We start from the raw sequence: 17839 nt of genomic DNA, 5'->3' as shown, positions 1-17839 counted from the left end.
AAGAACACTGGAATGGGTTGCCATTTCCTTCTCCAATGCATGAAAGTGAAAAGTGAAAGGGAAGCCACTGAGTCATGTCCAACTCTCCGCGACCCCATGGACTGCAGCCTACCAGGCTCCTCCGTCCACGGGATTTTCCAGGCAAGGGTACTGGAGTGGGGTGCCATTGCCTTCTCCGACATGTATTTACCATACAAATTTTATAATGAAGTAAATTCTTAATCATAACATACATATTAATTAACAATTACCCCAATCATCAATTTACCTCTCAGTATTCTAGTTTAAATAATATAGTAATTGCTTCCATATTATGAGTATTAATGTCCACAATACCTAAAAACCACTATTTCTTTTAAGTAGTCTCTCATTTTCTGAGCCTATTAACTCATCCTTAAAATGAAAAGGTTGAACTAAATGAGGGGTTGAACTAAATTATCTCTAAGAGAGATTCTAGCATTTGAAGACTGAGATGTCAACATATTTTAAAAGGGTGAGTATTGTATGTTTCAGTTAATGTGCATATCATATGAAACAACGTTTTCTCTTATTCTTATGTTTACAGATTTACCAATTAGAATTCACATTAATTACCCCATTACCTAGAAGTTCTTCAAGCATTTTAACTGCAACACATAGACTCCATATATAATATAAGTTTTGTACCTTTACTGTCCCAAACACTTCATCTTTAATGTGGCCACCTCCAAACTCCTTTTTCAGAGTTGCTCTTGTTGCTGCATACAACATTTTTTGACAGACATGAGAATGTAAAAATTATTTGTCAGAGAGTGGTGTGTCTCATGCATGCCCTATTTGACTTCAGCTTTCCATCAGCTCTGTGATGCAGTGTTATCACCAGGTGTTAAATGAAGAACCTATGTCACAGGGCAGTCCAGTGTCACAGAGCCAGGAGAGGTGAAGTTCAGTTTGTTTGATTCCAAAGCCCGGGTCCTCTCCACTGTCCTCACACTGTAGTTTTTAAGAGTCTAATCTTTACTAAACTCCTTCAAGCAGATGTTATATTTTAAACTCTGGACCGCCCCCCCCCCCCCCCCCCGCCCCCACCCCACCACAGGAGTTTACATAAAACTGAATATAGTTGACTCTCCCTCATTTCAGCTTGGCTTACAAGGTCTGCCTTCTACCCTATTATATACATTCAAAAAGTGTGTTAGTTGCTTAGTCATGTCTGATTTTTTGTGACCCCATGGACTGTAGCCTGCCAGTCTCCTCTATCCATGGAATTCTCCAGGCAAGAATACTGGAGTGGATAGCCATTCCCTTTTTTCAGGGAATTTTCCCGACCCAGTGATTGAACCCAGGTCTCCTACATTGCAGGCAGATTCTTTACCATCTGCTGCTGCTGCTAAGTCGCTTCAGTCGTGTCCGACTCTGTGCGACCCCACAGACGGCAGCCCACCAAGCTCCCCCATCCCTGGGATTCTCCAGGCAAGAACACTGGAGTGGGTTGCCATTTCCTTCTCCAATGCAGGAAACTGAAAAGTGAAAGTGAAGTCGCTCAGACGTGTCCGACTCTTCGAGACCCCGTGGACTGCAGCCTACCAGGCTCCTCCATCCATGGGATTTTCCAGGCAAGAGTACAGGAGTGGGGTGCCATCTCCTTCTCTGTTACCATCTGAGCCACCAGCAAAGCTCCATATGCATCCAAGGATTTGCTCAAATCATCTTCAGTGCTTCTGTTTACTTGCATACTCTTATACCCTGGAATGTGTCTTCCCTTGTCTTTTAACTGTAACTCTCTCTCTTCCAGATAGTCACCTTTGAATGGGGTTGAGAATTTAAAAATTAAATTTTAAATTGCCAAGTGAAAGAAAGTTTAAAACTCTGTCACTTTCCTATTTAAAAATATTCATTGGAGACAGCAAAGGAGAAATTAGGTGACTTAACAGGAGGTGTTTAGTTGTGGGATACTGAAAAGTGGAGAATAAAGCTTATTCCTGAAAAGTTGACAGTGAATTTAAGAAAGACCTAGTTGTTTTAAATTTGTTTGTTATCTTTCCAAATAGTTGGTACAAAATTGAACTATCTTCTGCGAGCCATGCTACAGTACCGTGGCACATTGATTGATCATAGAAATCCAAATATGTTATTATAAAATGTTTTAAATAATTTATTATTTTTGTTATTAAAACAGCAAATATTAAGACAGGAAGACTAAAACAACAACAACAAAAGAGATCAGTCATGTTTTTTAAGTTGAAGGAAAATTATATGGTGCAGCTTAAGGAAAATATATTTATTACCCAAGAAGAATCATGTTTTTCTTTTTCCCTTCTTCCCACTCTCTTCTTTTCACCAGCATAAATACACATTCTGTATATGTGTGTATGTGTGTGTGTATGTATGTATATATATATATATATATATGTATGTATAGGTATGGGTCTTAGCTGAAAATCTGTGTAACTGAAATTGTCAATCACTGAAATATTCATCTCTGTGACCTTGGTGTCATGTACTGTGCAGGCATGCATGCTAAGTTGCTTCAGTTGTGTCCCACTCTTTGCAACTCATGCACTGTAGCCCCGCCAGGCTCCTCTGTCCATGGGATTCTGCAGGAAAGAATACTGGAGTGGAGTTGCAATGCCCTCCTCCAGGGGATCTTCCCGAACTAGGGATCGAACCCGAGACGCACATCTCCTGTGTTGGTGGGTTCTTTACCAAGAGGGCCACCTGGGAAGCGCGTCATGTGCTAGTTAGACACTTTTTAAAAAATTTTTGTTTGCTTGTTTTCTAATTTGAGATCATTGATGTACTAGTGTGGGTTAAATGCTTAGAAACAAACCAGAGTTTCATGAAATTAGCCCCATTCTCTTCTTAATTTTAAAGATAATGGATTACTTCTGAGGATATTACATTTAGACTAACTTGTTCACTTGGCGTTAATGGTAATTCAGGGGCATAACCTGAGAGGCTTAGTCTTCAGATCAACTGACAAGAGAGAAAAGCATCCTGGTGTGAAACTGGGACTCTATTATCTAAATGATATGGAAATTTCTCTTTTTCTTCTTTTTTTTTTAATGGTTTTGTTTTTTGGTTAGTTTCTTGCAGAGAATAATTGCCAACCGTAGAACTGTTAAGTGTGTCACTGCTTAAGAAATGTTTCATACAATTGATTGTACATGCAAAGCAGAAACAGACTCACAGACAACAAAGCAAACCTATGGTAACCCCAGGGGAAAGGGAAGAGGGGAGCCACCAGTTAGGGGCGCATGACTGACCAATTCATACAGAACTCTATATTAAAATAGGTAAGCAGCAAGGATATATTGCACAGAACAGGGACTTATACCCATTGACTTATAATAACGTGTAATAGAAGAGAATCTGCAAAAATGCTGAGTCACTCTTCTCTCCACCTAAAACTAACACAGTGTTGTAAATCAACTATACTTGAAAAAATGTTTAAGATGGAGGTAGAGAATAATGTAGTGAAGTATACCTATTAGTAAAAAATAAATAATGAAACATGAACTTGGACTTTATTATACCTTTTGGCATAGTGTTTCATCCTCAGTAGCACATTGATTTCTTATTATAAAATGTTTTTTTTTTTAAAAAGCAAATTCTAATTGAATAAGGGTGAAAGGTGTTAGAAATTCTATGTTTGGTACACAAAATAAGGATGTTGTAGCACATAGAAAAATCAGATTTGTAAATACCTTCAAAATGGATTGACTTTTTATAACTGTACCATATAGAATGAAGTATGAAAAATGTTATTTTAAACAGTGATAGCTTGAATTACTTTCAGAATATTGATAAACAGAGAATTGCATTTCTACTATTTTTTCCCAGAGGCACACAAATATAAAATTTTTATAAGAGCAATTTTTAAGTCACAGATTTTTGGAGAGTTTCCTATATAGTGGTCAATTGTGTATGAAACAAATTATTTTTAGCCTAATTGCAGGCAGAGTAGTTAGGCCACTCACTCTGTTAAGGTTGAATTTCATTTGAACTTTCTAATAGTATGATTTGTTTTCAGAATTTAATAACTGACTCAAATATTTAATAGTGGAAGCTTTCATTAAATTTAAAAGAAATCAGGATATATTTTTAGAAGAGCTAACTTATTTTCCTTATCAGTTTTATCTACTTTAGAAGAAAAGAAAGAGAATGAAGCCCATCTCTTTGTGGACTTAAATAGACATTAAAGCTATAACCCCAGCAAATAATTTATTTCAGTATATATCATCATTCAGAAGAGTTGGGAAGCACCAAATGGCGGTAATAGCTATATTTCCAGGTCTCCTGAATAGCAAATTGCACTGACTCTGTGAAACTCTTCACTTGTCTGCTGGATAATCATTCTTTTTAAGACTCAAATATATTTTCTAGACCAGTTTTCAATTGCACATTGTCTACTTTTGCATTGCCTAACCGTTTTCTGTTGAGTACAATAACTTATTTTGAAATGCGAGTGGGGAAAGCTAAGAGTTGAAAGATTTTGTTTCCATGTGTCATCCTAGAAATAGATGACAGAAAGATCATTAAATGGATTAATTTACAGGCATCCTTAGAATAGAATGTTTTTACATTAAAGCCATTATAAGCCTTTTAAATTAAATTGCATTGTACCATACTTTCTGCTCCCCCCACCCCAGGGGTCTCTTGACCTTTCACCTCTTATTTTGTCCCAAAGGCACTCCACTGCTGGTGAGGAGAAGCAGTGACCCAGCACCAAGCCCACCTGCTGATGCCCAGTCAAGCGCTTCACACCCCGGTGGTCAGAGTCTGAAACCTGTGATTCCAGTAGGTATACTGTTGTTTGCATTTCTAGTAAAAGATCAAAGCGCCTTATACATAAACTAACTGGGACATTACAGTCTTAAGTAAGTGGATAATTAGAGACCTTTTAATAGGATATGTAATATTACTTATAAGATTAGTAATAACTAATGAGCTATTGCTAGTATACAGTTATAGTGAAAGCTATTATTTATAGAGCACAAGTTGTGTGCCTAGGACTGTTTAATGGGCTTTACATTGCCATCTATGCTTCCACCTCAAAGTACCAACTTGCTTTTGTCTCCATTTTACTGATGATGTAACTGAAGCAGGAGGAGGTCTACTGATTTATCAAAGGTCACAGCTAGTAAGTGGCCAGGTCAGGACTTTAACCCGGGTGGTTGGCTGCAGAACCTGTACCCTTAACTAGTGCACCATACAGTTGGATCCCTCATCCTCTCGATCCATGATGCTCCGAGAGATAGTTTATCTGTCTGTGGTGTGTTCATGCAGTGCTGTGTGAAGTCATATAATGGTGAGTGGTTTCACACTGCTGATGTCATAGACATGTGGTACCAATACCCAGTTTCTACATCTCAACATTCAAATGAAGGCAAAGTGAAATTAGATACTAAAGTGCTTACACCTAATAAAGCTTACAACTGCTTTACTTCTAACTGAGAAGTGAAGTGGAGAATAGTTTACTAAGAGACCATGTCCTCCTTCCATATGAAACTGTGGGATTTTTCTGCTAAATCCCAACATTCTTTGAAGAGTTGTAATTGTGGTTCATCCTCTGAAATCGCCTAAGAGTTAGGTTTTCGATGACGGTGGTATATCATTGCAATAGGTGATCTTTGATAATGGCACCCTATTTTAAAATTTTTCTGAAAGTGAATCTCTTCTCCATTTTAAGTCTCACTGTGTATGATGCCTTCAGAAAAAAAGGCAATGTTTTTGGTATCTAGAGATGCTGAATGAACTAAATGGATTCTCCCAGGGTGAAATAAAATATTCTTAGTAAGAAACTGGTAATGTGTAGGATGGCTTCCCTGGTGGTTCAGTGGGAAGGAATCCACCTGCCAGTGCAGGCGATGTGGGTTTGATCCCTGGGTTGGGAAGATCCCTGGAGAAGAAAATGGCAACCCATTCCAGTATTCTTGCCTGGGGAGTGTCATGGACAGAGAAGCCTGGAGTTCGTGGGGTTGCAGAGTCGGACTTCACTTAGCAACTAAACAACAATAGTATGTATGAGAAGGAAATGGCAACCCACTCCAGTGTTCGTGCCTGGAGAATCCCAGGGACAGAGGAGCCTGGTGGGCTGCTGTCTATGGGGTCGCACGGAGTCGGACACGACTGAAGCGACTTAACGGCAGCGGCAGCAGCGGGGGTCACCATACTAACTCATGGGGAAATTAAATAGGTTTACAGCAATATTTTGCATGTTTCTTTTTGTAAGCCTGGAAGTGTCCTGAAAGTATTTTAGAGGTAATATTTTCTCACTTTCCATCCTTATAAGGAAACCTATTTAATAGAACATTATTTTAATAAAAATCAGGTGTATATGTTCTGCTCTAATGATGAGTATAAACAGAACCAGTATGTGGTGTGGCATTTGTATGTGTGCTTAATGCCCACTGATTGAGCCCACGTTAAGCCTAAATATATTGGACTGGAGGAAGAGAAGAACCATAAAAATGAGAGAATTACATAAAAGAGGAAAACTATAATTTGCTGCTTATTTTTATGATGTTAATATACCCCCAAAGCAAAGTATGATCTGTGTTACCATGATTTACATGCAGAAACCCCACCAATATTAGGTCCATGTTTCTATCACTTAGGCTCTGTGTTGAGATCAACTGAAAGTACAACAGCAAAGCTTTCCCTAGACAAAGTGAGGGCTACTATCTTTCTGCTGCATTCTATATCCTTAACAAAATATGATACTGCTGTGTTCCAAGCTGGGGTAATCAGAGAGGACTGTTCAGGACTGGTTTCCTTTATGATTGACTGGTTTGCTTTCCTTGCAGTCCAAGGGACTCTCAAGAGTCTTCTTCAACACCACAGTTCAAAACTATCAATGCTTCAGCGCTCAGTTTTCTTTATGGTCCAGCTCTCACATCCATACATGACCACTGGAAAAACCATAGCTTTGACTAGATGGACCTTTGTTGGCAAAGTAATGTCTCTGCTTTTTAATATACTGTCTAGGTTTGTCTTGGCTTTTCTTCCAAGGACCAAGTGTCTTTTAATTTCAAGGCTGTAGTCACCATCTGCAGTGATTTTGGAACCCAAGAAAATAAAGTCACTAGGTGTCTAAATGAAGACATTTATGTGTTTTTGTTTTTACCAAGAAGAAAAATGTATTTGTATGTGTGAAAGTGCACACACTTTGTGTATTATAGCTATCTCCCTTTATCTCTGTACATCCTAACTCACATGCTAGTTACATCTGCTGTCCAGTATCATAACCACTGGCCACATGTGGATATTGATCACTAGAAATGTATTTCAAGTGTGACATACACACTGGATGTCAAAGATTGAAATATGAAAAAAGTAATATAAAAAATGTTATTGATAATTTTTTATTGACTCCACATCAAAGTGATACTAGGTTTGGTAAATTCAGTTGAATAAAGTATATTTAAATTGTTTTCACCTGTTTCTTTGTACTTTAAAAAAAGACACAACTACTGAAAAATTAAAAGTTACATCTGCGGTTCACGTTGTATTCCTACTGGACAGAGCAGCTCAGACCTAAGTAAAATTGGATATAGCACTAATGAAATGGTTTGAGACCCATGAGAGAAAGTTCTTTGAGTTGCACACCATCTCTGGGGTAACAGTATGATTAGGTTTGCCTGGGGCAGTCTGAGTTCATGTGGTATATTTATTAATAGTGTCCCTGCTAACTCTCAGAGGTGTCCATGTATGGATGATAAATTATGTGGCACCCTACACATAGCCCTGTAGTCACTTGTAGTGTTTGCTCAGTGATCAGAGGAGCAGTCTTCAAAGGAAACCATGGGAACATAACCACCACAACTCTTACATGGGAGCACACTGCCCAGAGGGTTCTGTGTGTCTCAGACCTGAGTCCAGGTGGTACAGAATTGGAGACTACAGATTCACCATCTCTCAGACTCTGTAATTCTATCCAATGCTTCCTCTACCCCTTCAGCTGCACTATAGTTGATTTCTATGGTTTGATAAGGGATGATGAAAATGGGGAGCATGTGATAATGTACCCATGTAGCCACTGATATGAAAAATAATTGCTTAAAAAGCCCCATTCTATTGCATTTCATTTCAATATCCAAGAAGAAAAGCAACTACAACAAAATCCCCACTCTTAAACAGTGTTCATATGTAAGTAATTCACAGATGGCAGAGCCCCAAGTGGGTTATATTCAATCATTCCCAAGAAATGAAACTTACTTAAAACCCACAGCATAAGAAGCTGTAGGAATGAATATTTGACACGTTTGATTATGTTGAAATATTGCCTCTAAAACTACAGTTGATGATTGTTATTTTAGTTGTACTTCATTAGACTTGCTCTAGAAGGGAGATTTTTCTTTGATGTCCAGAGATATGTTTTTTGAAATGCTGGAAAAGTCACACTTGTTTTCTGGCTGGTGAAGTTTTTACAGATTGGTTATTTAAGATGTATAGCTTTGAACAAGTTGGAGGTTTTAAAAGAGTTTAGAGTCAAAAAATCATATCTTCTGCAAATTTCTAATTCTGTGAATATTACAAAGCCACTAAACCTCAGTATTTGTCTCTAAGAGTACAACCAGATAAATTTGTTTCCTTCCTTCCTCTTTTCATAAACCTATCCAGTTAATCAGAATAGCATGATTATTAATGTGCAAATATTATATGACTATCTTTCAAGGAATAGAAAATTCAATTCGACTGACTGCTTGTGAATCAAAGAAAAGAGAATCCTGGGGGCAAGAGAGTGTAGTAAGAACCTCGTTATGGGCCTCTTGCCTTCCTTGCCTTGATTGTAACCTGGTGTTCTTGGCTTAAGGGCATGCCATAAAGCCAGGTTCTTGAAATTGATGTTCCTGAATATGCCGATGGAAGAGAACTCTAAAACAGATGTGATTTTTTTCCCCTTAATATCCGGTTAACTACCACGCTTGTTTTGTGTTTTAATGACTGTTTATGGTTTCACGTTTAACCCTAGGGCAAAATGATCCTGCAGGGTGAGTAAATTAAAAAGTGGATTCCTGAAAACGATAATGCTGTGGTGGTTCTCTTCGTTTGTTCTAAAACTATTATTTGTCTTGATTCACCAAAATAAATTAAGAAAATACTGGTCTGTTTTTTAGGCTATATCTAAAATATATGCATTTTATTTCAAAAAATAACATGGTCGTCTTTGAAGTTGTTAAATTGGAAGTCCATGCAAGGGTTACAGAGGGTCTGTTAAGTCCTTGAAGTTTTACTCCTGGCATAGTGTGTGTGTGTGTGTCTGTGCGTGCATGTGTGTTTATGTGTGTCCTGTGGAGAAGGCAGTGGCACCCCACTCCAATGTTCTTCCCTGGAAAATCCCATGGACAGAGGAGCCTGGTGGGCTGCAGTCCATGGGGTCGCAAAGAGTCGGGCACGACTGAGCGGCTTCACTTTCACTTCTCACTTTCATGCATTGGAGAAGGAAATGGCAACCCACTCCAGTGTTCTTGCCTGGAGAATCCCAGGGACGGGGGAGCCTGGTGGGCTGCCGTCTATGGGGTCGCACAGAGTCGGAGACGACTGAAGCGACTTAGCAGCAGCAGCAGCAGCATGTGTGTCCTGAAGGTGCTTTATCACTCTTATCAGATGTTACAAGGAATGCAAAAGACCAAGAACCATTTGTTTTCAGGTTAGGATGAAATAATGTGGGGAAGCCACTAATTCTGAGAGTATGATGAAAGATGAAGTAAAGTGGAAATTACTGCTGCCCTCCAAATGTGTATTAAATAATTAAGGTTATTTCATCATATTATTGGGCTTCCCTCATGGTTCAGTCGATAAAGAATCCACCTGCAATGTGGGAGACTTGGGTTCGATCGCTGGGTTGGGAAGATTCCCTGGAGGAGGGCATGGCAGCCCACTCGAGTATTCTTGTCTGGAGAATCCCCATGGACAGAGGAGCCTAGTGGGCTACAATCCATGGAGTCACAAAGAGTTGAAAATGTGTATTAAATAATTGAGGTCATTTCATATATTATTACCTTTCCTCTCAAGCACATAATATATTAATATGTAAATCCAAGACGTGCAGTTAAATCGGAGTTTTTGAATTGCCTCATTGAGAGGTCAAAAATAGCTCCTAAGTCAGTAGCAACACAATTCATAGCAACAGTAAGATTGAGGGTAAGGGGAACCAATTCCCTTTGGGAAGACACCTTAAAGAGAAGTGTTTCCAGTGGTCCTGCTTTCTCAATAGGATTGAGAAGGGAAAATATAATATCAGTTCTTCAGAGGTTTTGTTATTTCATCGGCAAAGATAATGACAGGTAGCTTCCAGTGAGAGAAAATCTTTCCGGTGAGTAGAAGCACTGTCTTTGTTAGAAAATTTTCCCTTGGATGTCACATACATTGAAGTTATCATAGCCGATGTTGCTCTTAAACATTTTCAAATCCATGAAAAGAATTAATGAAATATTACAGAGAAAGTTAAATAGCTTAGCTTTTAGGATTAAAATCATCAAATTGTCACTGACATGTCAGAGGACTTTTGGTTGTGGGTTGCTGACTGTCGACACCCAACATAGAAACAATGAAAATTCTGAATGTCCAAATCATATTATTCTATCCATTAGATATGTAATTAAGTAGCCATAGAAACAAGGGAACAAAATAATTATTGTAGACGCTGATGTAAATTAGAAAGAAAACTCTAGCCATTGTCTTCCAAGGAGGAGAGATGGATACTGAAGAGTGAAAGGGAAGGAGAAATAGTGTGTAATATATAATCATATTATTTAGAGATACTGAAGCCTACAAAAGGTTTTCCTTTTTTTTTTCCTCTCCTGACACAGTGATTTAATAATAGTCCTGGTGTTTGTAACTCCAGCTGTTCACGCTGTGTGCTGATAAGACCAGAGCTTGGAGACACATTTCAACGATGGTTTTCATATGGCTTTGTTTTTAAGAGATAAAACTGCCATCCAATATTTCATGGGGCCAAATGTTTACTTAGTTTGGCAAGTCTAGGCAGCTTAGTTTCTGAAACACTTATGTTTGTAAGACTCAAGTTCAGGTGGGGGTAATCTAGAAGCCCAGTTTATTCTGCAGAAGAGTTTTTCATCAAACCTTTCAGGAGTAGATGAAACAGATTTAGACTGCATTGATGTCTATGCCATGACTAACGAAGGAACCTGGGGATTGTGCCCCCTGGTTAGGAGGGGCTCCCCCATCATTCTTTTTGGGTCTAGTCCAGAACTAGTCCAGAAAATCTAAAAGAAGTATCCCTATTCAGAGTTCAGTCTCAGAAATTACAGAGGCAACCATGACATGCAGTCTCTAGCTGTAAAGTTGATCTGCACATAATGAAAATTGAATGGGTTTGCTTTTATGTCAACATAAATTGGTTAATCCCTTAGATGTCCATGACCTCTGCCATGTGCCATCCAGAAAGCATAAGGCATGGTCCCTGTCCTCAGGAAACTTACAACCTCATTATGAAGACTAGAGCTAAAGCAATTAACCCTAGCAATCTGCCAGCAAGTATCAAATCATTGAAGTGAAAGTGAAGTCCCTCAGTCCTGTCCGACTCTTTGCGACCCGTGGACTGTAGCCCACCAAGCTCCTCCGTCCGTGGGATTCTCCAGGCAAGAATACTGGAGTGGGTTGCCATTTCCTTCTCCAATCAAATCATTAAGTCATACATTTTTAACCATAGAACCAGTGTCCTTTGCCTTCGGTCTATACTCTTCTTGGCCTCTCAAGGGAATTACCATGTGTACTATCTCTATTAGCTCTTATGTCACTCAAATATAACTGCTTGTTTACATGTCTGTTACAAGACGAGGCTCCTTAGAGGCATGAGCTGATATATTCATTTTTGTGAATGAAAGCCCCCAGGCACAGTGCCTGACACATTAATATGATTTAGATGATTGAAGCTTTTACTTCCAAGAAGGGCAAAATGAATTCCATTCAGCAGCTTTTAACTATTTTGTAAAGATGTTTTTATTTGTGTGTTTGTATGTGTATACATAGGTATGTATATACACACACATATGTATAAATGAATTAGAATGTGAAAATTATGAAATTACCTATATAGCATACTGTTTTGCTCTCTAAATAGCTTAGGTTTGGATTTTCTGCTTTAGGACAGTGTGTTAACCTATGTTTTTCAGTGTTGCCAAGGGGAGAGAGATATTTAAACATAAGTTCTCCTCTTGGAATTTAAAATGTGGTTGGGTGGCTGAAGTCAGAAATTTCAAGTGAGATCCAATTTATCTTCCTACCATTCTAGCAATGACTCTATCAGAGAAATTGATTCCGAGAAAGAATAGAATTTAAAGGAAAGAACAAACCTTGATAATTCTAGAGGTGAACATTTTATAAAGCCTGATTTTGTTAGTGTCTATGAAATGTGAACAAAGGAAATAATTTAGTATGCAATCAATGGAGTCACTTATCTGAGTTCTACCTTTTTGTCAATAAAACTATGAGTTCTATAATCTGAAAGTTAGTAATCTCTGTAGTTATAGCTTTTTAATTTTCTAATAATTGTTCAAAGAGCTTACAAAATCCTTCAATAGACTAAAAATGTCTGGATGAGATAGCGCTCTTATTATACCCATCACATTTAAAGAGTTCCCCTTCTAAATTTTTCTCATATTGCATCTTCAAGAAGTTCTTCTAATTTCAATTGATTTGGAAGAAAATAAAAACCACAATCTTGATATATGAATTAGTTCAAGAGCATGAGAACATTTATAAGGTGTTTCATAGCAAAAATCTCATCAACATCTCATGTGAACAGCATGACCATGTTGTTTGAAATTTAGTAAAGGTGATGTTTAAGGTAGCTTCATTCCAAAGGTCAAGATTGTGTGTCCTGACTGCATCAATAACTCTCTAATCCTGAGAAAATTATTTAAATCATGGATGACTTCCACAGAAATTTTGTATAATTGAAAAGAAATAATAAAAATCCTATATGAACCACTGTTAAGGACTCAGACACCCAAACTAGCATTTGCACAGTTCCAGATATAAATTATTACTTTGATTGGTATGAATTCATCTTTAAATTTCCTTTTCATGTCTCAATATCCATAAGTGCTCATAGAATGAGGCTGTATTTCTATGTAAAACACCAAGCTTTATTTTTATTTCTCGAGGTAATAATATCTATATCTATCTATACATATATAGATCTATATCTATATATATATATATATATATATAAAGCTAAGTACACACACAAAGGCAGCAGCATAGAAACATACACACATCTACATATGCACATTTAAATTCCAGAGACTAAAGTGCAAGTAGATCGTATTACTTTAAAGTGAAAGCTCAAGGGTATGGATTGTGTCTCTTGTAAGTTCTGATCTGCTGTATGTCCCTTCCATGTTTTGGACATTTACTGAAGATTAATGGCAAGGAAGAAAAGGGTTAATGAGTGTTCACCTTGAGAAGTAACAAGACAATCAGTATTAGAAGGAAGGAAGGATTTTTTTTTTCCCTGAGCATGGTGCAATTCTTAGAAATCTCTTCTGATGGGAGTTTTTTTTTTTTTCCCCCTCACAACCGAAACTCTTCTGAAGAGCAGGTTTCTTTTTTTTTGTTGTTACAAAATCTATTCGTCGAATGACACTGTACAGATATTTAAAAGAGTTTTCTCTTTCTCAGGAGGGTGGCTCCTTTCCTAATAGCTCTGTACTTTAAAACAGAGTTCTGATTTAGATGAATCACACTTTAAAAGTAGCTACTGTGTATGTTTCATGCTTGTGGAAACTTACAGCGTCCTCGTAAGCAGCATGTGAGCTTGTCACCATGCAGCTTTTGATGTCTGATTAGATGATCTTAGGGACATCTGGAGTGAGTTAGTTTTGAAGTTACTGGTGTGAGGCGCTAGAGAATCCAGAGCCTTCTGACAGACTTGAACCAGTGAAAACACCACACTTTTAGCAAATCTTTTTTAACCTGCAACTAGCTGACAATTTTCTGACTGACACAGCCCTGATATTTTCCAACTGACTTTCCAGCCCCCTTTCTCTACCGAACTCCCCAACTTTCAAGCAAGGAATGGGTAAGTGGCATCTGTTGTAAAAATCATAAAGGATTATTCCCCTTTGAAAGGAAAAAGTAGATTCTTAAGTATCACAAGTCAGAATTGATGAACTTGCTTAAAGAAATTGTATTGTCTCGTTTTTCTTTGCCTTTAATTTCAGTCACTGTGTCAATCATGCATGCTTCCTTAATTTTTAACTAAAATATATTTGACACTCAGCTATGTTCTATGCAGATCCAGAGATAAATAGGCATCCAAAGCAATTGACATTGCTGCAGTGTAATACCACAGGTTTAGAACATCTATTAAAAGTTCATACATTTATCTTGTCAAAATGTTATTTAAATAGTCTCATTAAATACAAACATTGTTTAGTTAGAGGTTGTATAATTTGTCCGATGAGGTTTTACTGGTATGAGATGATTTCTTACTATTTCCTGAATAAAATTATTATATACCTATAAATATCTGACTATATTTACAAAATTTGATCATGTCCCTCTCCTTCCCTGAAATAACTGACCACTTCCCAGGATGTATTTTTAAATTTCTTGGTGTCGCTTTTTTTAAATTGTAGTGAAATACATAGCATATAGTATTTACCATCTTAGTCATTTTTAAATATATGGTTAAATTTCCCTAAGTACATTCATATTATGGTGCAACCATTACACCGGGAATCTCCAGAGCTCTTTTCGTCTATTACAGCAAAACTGAAACTCTATACTTATTAAACAATAAATCCTGATTGCCCCCTCTCCCCAGCCCTTGGCAGTTACCATTATACTTTCCATATCTATGATTTTGACTACTCTAGGTATCTCATATAAGTGAAATCATAAATATTTGGGTTTTGTGATGGCTTATTTAATTTAGCGTAATATCCTCAAGGTTTATTCATGTAGCCTATACCAGAATTTCCTTTTTTTAGGGTGAATAACGTGGATGTGAAACATTTTGCTTATCTGTTCATTCATTGATACACACTTGTGTCACCTCTATGTTTTAGCTGTTGTGAATAATGCTGCTGTGGACATGAGTGTACAAGTATTGTTCTTAGACCTTATTTTCAATTATTTTGGTTATATACCCAGGAGTAGAAATTCTGGATCACATGATTATTATATATTATATATATATACACACACACACACACACACATATATATATATAGACACACATATATATAATATATAACACACCAAAATGTTTTCCATCGTTGTTGTAGCACTTTATATTATCACCAACAGAACACAAGGGTTCCAATTTCTCTACATCCTTGCCAACACTTGTAATTTTCTGCTTTTTAAAAAATAGCCATCCTGGTGGATATGAGGTGTCATCTTGTGGTCTTGATTTGCATTTCCCTAATAATTAGCAGTATTGAGCATCTTTTCATGTGCTGGTTAGTCATTCATATATTTTCCTTGGAGAAATGTCCATTCACATCCTTTGTGCATTTTTTAATTGGGTTGTATGTTTTTGCTGTTGTTGTTGAGTTTGGGGATTTCTGTATATAATCTGGATATTGATCCCATATTTGGGTGATTTGCAAATGTTTTCTTCCATTCTGTAGGTTGCCTTTTTACTCGACAGTGTCCTTTAATATCTCTGAACTATTCATTTTCATGAAGTCCCATTTGTCTGCTTTGTTGTTGCCTGTTTGTTTGTGGCTGTATCCAAGAAAGCATTGCCAGCCTTGGGGTTGTGAAGTTTTTGCCCTATGTTTTCTTCTAAGAGTTTTGTAGGCTTGGTTCTTATGTGTAGGTCTGTGATCCATTTTGAGTTAAATTTTGTATATGGTATTGGGCGAAGGTCCAACTTCATTCTTTCGCAGGTGAATATCCAGTTTTCTCAGAACTGTTGGTTGAAAATACTATTCTTTCCCTGCATCCTTGTTGAAAATCATTGACCATATGAGTAAGGGTTTATTTTTGCCTTCTCGGCATTACATTTTACAACCTAACCTCAGCCTATATGTTTAGCTTCATCCCCAGCCCCAGCACATTAGGTACTCCATGTGTGCTGCATGAAGTTTCTCACATGTGCACAAAACGATCCTGTGTTTTGCTCAGCTGTTATCTTCTGCCAGGCAAGTGACAAATGTCATTCATGCCCACTCCCCCTAGTGAATGTGCAGTTTTTTTTCAAAACCCGGTACAGTGGTCTTTTTCTTTTACTAATCCCCCCTCCCCCCAACCTCTCTCTGTTATGTACAGAATTAACCATGTCCTGCCCATGGTGCACTGATATCTTTATTATAATTCTTTCTACCCCATGTTATAATTTCCTACATTTTAAATCTCCCCTTACAAGACTAAACTCCTTGTGAGTAGATCAAATTTTCTTTCACATACCCAAAATGAAATATCTTTCCTAAAGAACAGGGGGCACTTATAAAAGGTTTATATAAAGAACAGAATGAAATACATTTTCCTAATAGCCTATTTAAACCACAAAGCATTTTAATTGCAATTTTAATAGCATTAATCTGCATGCTAGGTCTGCCAACAGATGGCCACGTAACACTACCCAGGATGTCAAGGAAGGAGGGCCTTTCTTTGCTCAGTTCCAAGTTCATGTCAGATGTGGACACTTCATTATTTATATTTAAATATGGTATTTCATCTCATAAAAATCTGCAAGTTCCACTTTATTTACTCTGTTTCATAGATGAAGAAGCTAGGAGCTAGAAACTCAAAGAAGTCAATTCATTTGCCCCAGATTATATAACTAATTAATAGCAGGGCTAGGATTTTCAAATATATTTCCATCCAAAGTATAACCTCTTTTCATTCTACCAAAGGTTAGCCTTGGAAGTAGCACCCTAGAGCCTATACCTTTGTCCCACTGATGCTATCTATCATTGTTCAAATGCTTAGGGCAATCTTCATTTGAAACTGCCTTAAAGCCAGTTTATGAGCTGCTTCCTTAAAAAAAAAATCATTTCACTATTTTATACTCATGGATTATTTTTCTCCCATAAATGGTATTCTATTTGATGCCAAAATTTATATTATAAAGTTTGTCTCAAGTAACTTGACTGTTTATACAATTTAAGTATCTCTATGCAGCAGAAAGATGTGCTACCGTAAAACAAAAAGAAAAGTGAAAACAAAAAATGTGATTCAGGCATAAAGAACATTTAAAGAACATTTATAGAAGAATAGATTCAGATGTGGTTTAGAAGCAGAGTACAGAGTTTTATAGCCATTCTTTGTTTATCCAGTTGTCTAGTGGTTAAGACAACCAGTTTTTATCCCTGAACCATCCACTGGCTCTCTGTCAATGTAGACAAGTATAATTTTGTTCTCCGTCTGGAAAAGAAGATTGTCTTCTCTCATGCTCACAGTGGAATTGTGAAGTTAATACCTTTTATCTTGAGTATAGCATTTAGGAGAATGTGGGTGCTTAATATATGTTAATAATGGTGATAATAATGAATGTTGATAATTAGAGGTCTTTTATAATTAGCAAATTTCTAATGTGTGTTAAATATAATTAAAGGGGAATGATTTAAATTAATATGCACACATGCAAAAACTAGAGCTAGCCACAGATTTTATTTTTAGCTTCTTAACATCGTGAATGTGAATCAAGTATTAAGAAATCCAGTTATGATTAGTGTTTCACTCTGGTCAGGATGGAGAACCCAAGCAGGATCTGGAAACTAGAATGGCCTCTGTTTGAGTTGAAAAATATAGTCATGAATGGGGATTTACAAAGAAATTTTGTGATTGGAGCTTGACCACATGAAATTGTGAATCAGACATTATTATTTTAATCTATCACTATAACACTGAGTTCCATGTGAGAAAGGTACTT

General features: G+C 37.2%; 1 protein-coding gene across 4 annotated transcripts in view; it reads left to right on the top strand.

Moving 5' to 3' along the window:
• Positions 1 to 17839, top strand: part of PARD3B (par-3 family cell polarity regulator beta) — a 1152049-nt gene that overhangs the window by 536087 nt on the left and 598123 nt on the right. For all 4 annotated transcript variants that reach the window (XM_040228721.1, XM_040228723.1, XM_040228724.1 and 1 more), the window contains exon 4: positions 4670 to 4779. In XM_040228721.1, coding sequence (XP_040084655.1) covers positions 4670 to 4779 — 110 coding nt within the window. The remainder of the gene's footprint in view (positions 1 to 4669; positions 4780 to 17839) is intronic.

This window comes from Oryx dammah, unplaced genomic scaffold (assembly GCF_014754425.2).
Source record: "Oryx dammah isolate SB20612 unplaced genomic scaffold, SCBI_Odam_1.1 HiC_scaffold_27, whole genome shotgun sequence".
Taxonomy (NCBI): Eukaryota; Metazoa; Chordata; class Mammalia; order Artiodactyla; family Bovidae; genus Oryx; species Oryx dammah.
This window is presented reverse-complemented; position numbering and strand designations above follow the sequence as displayed.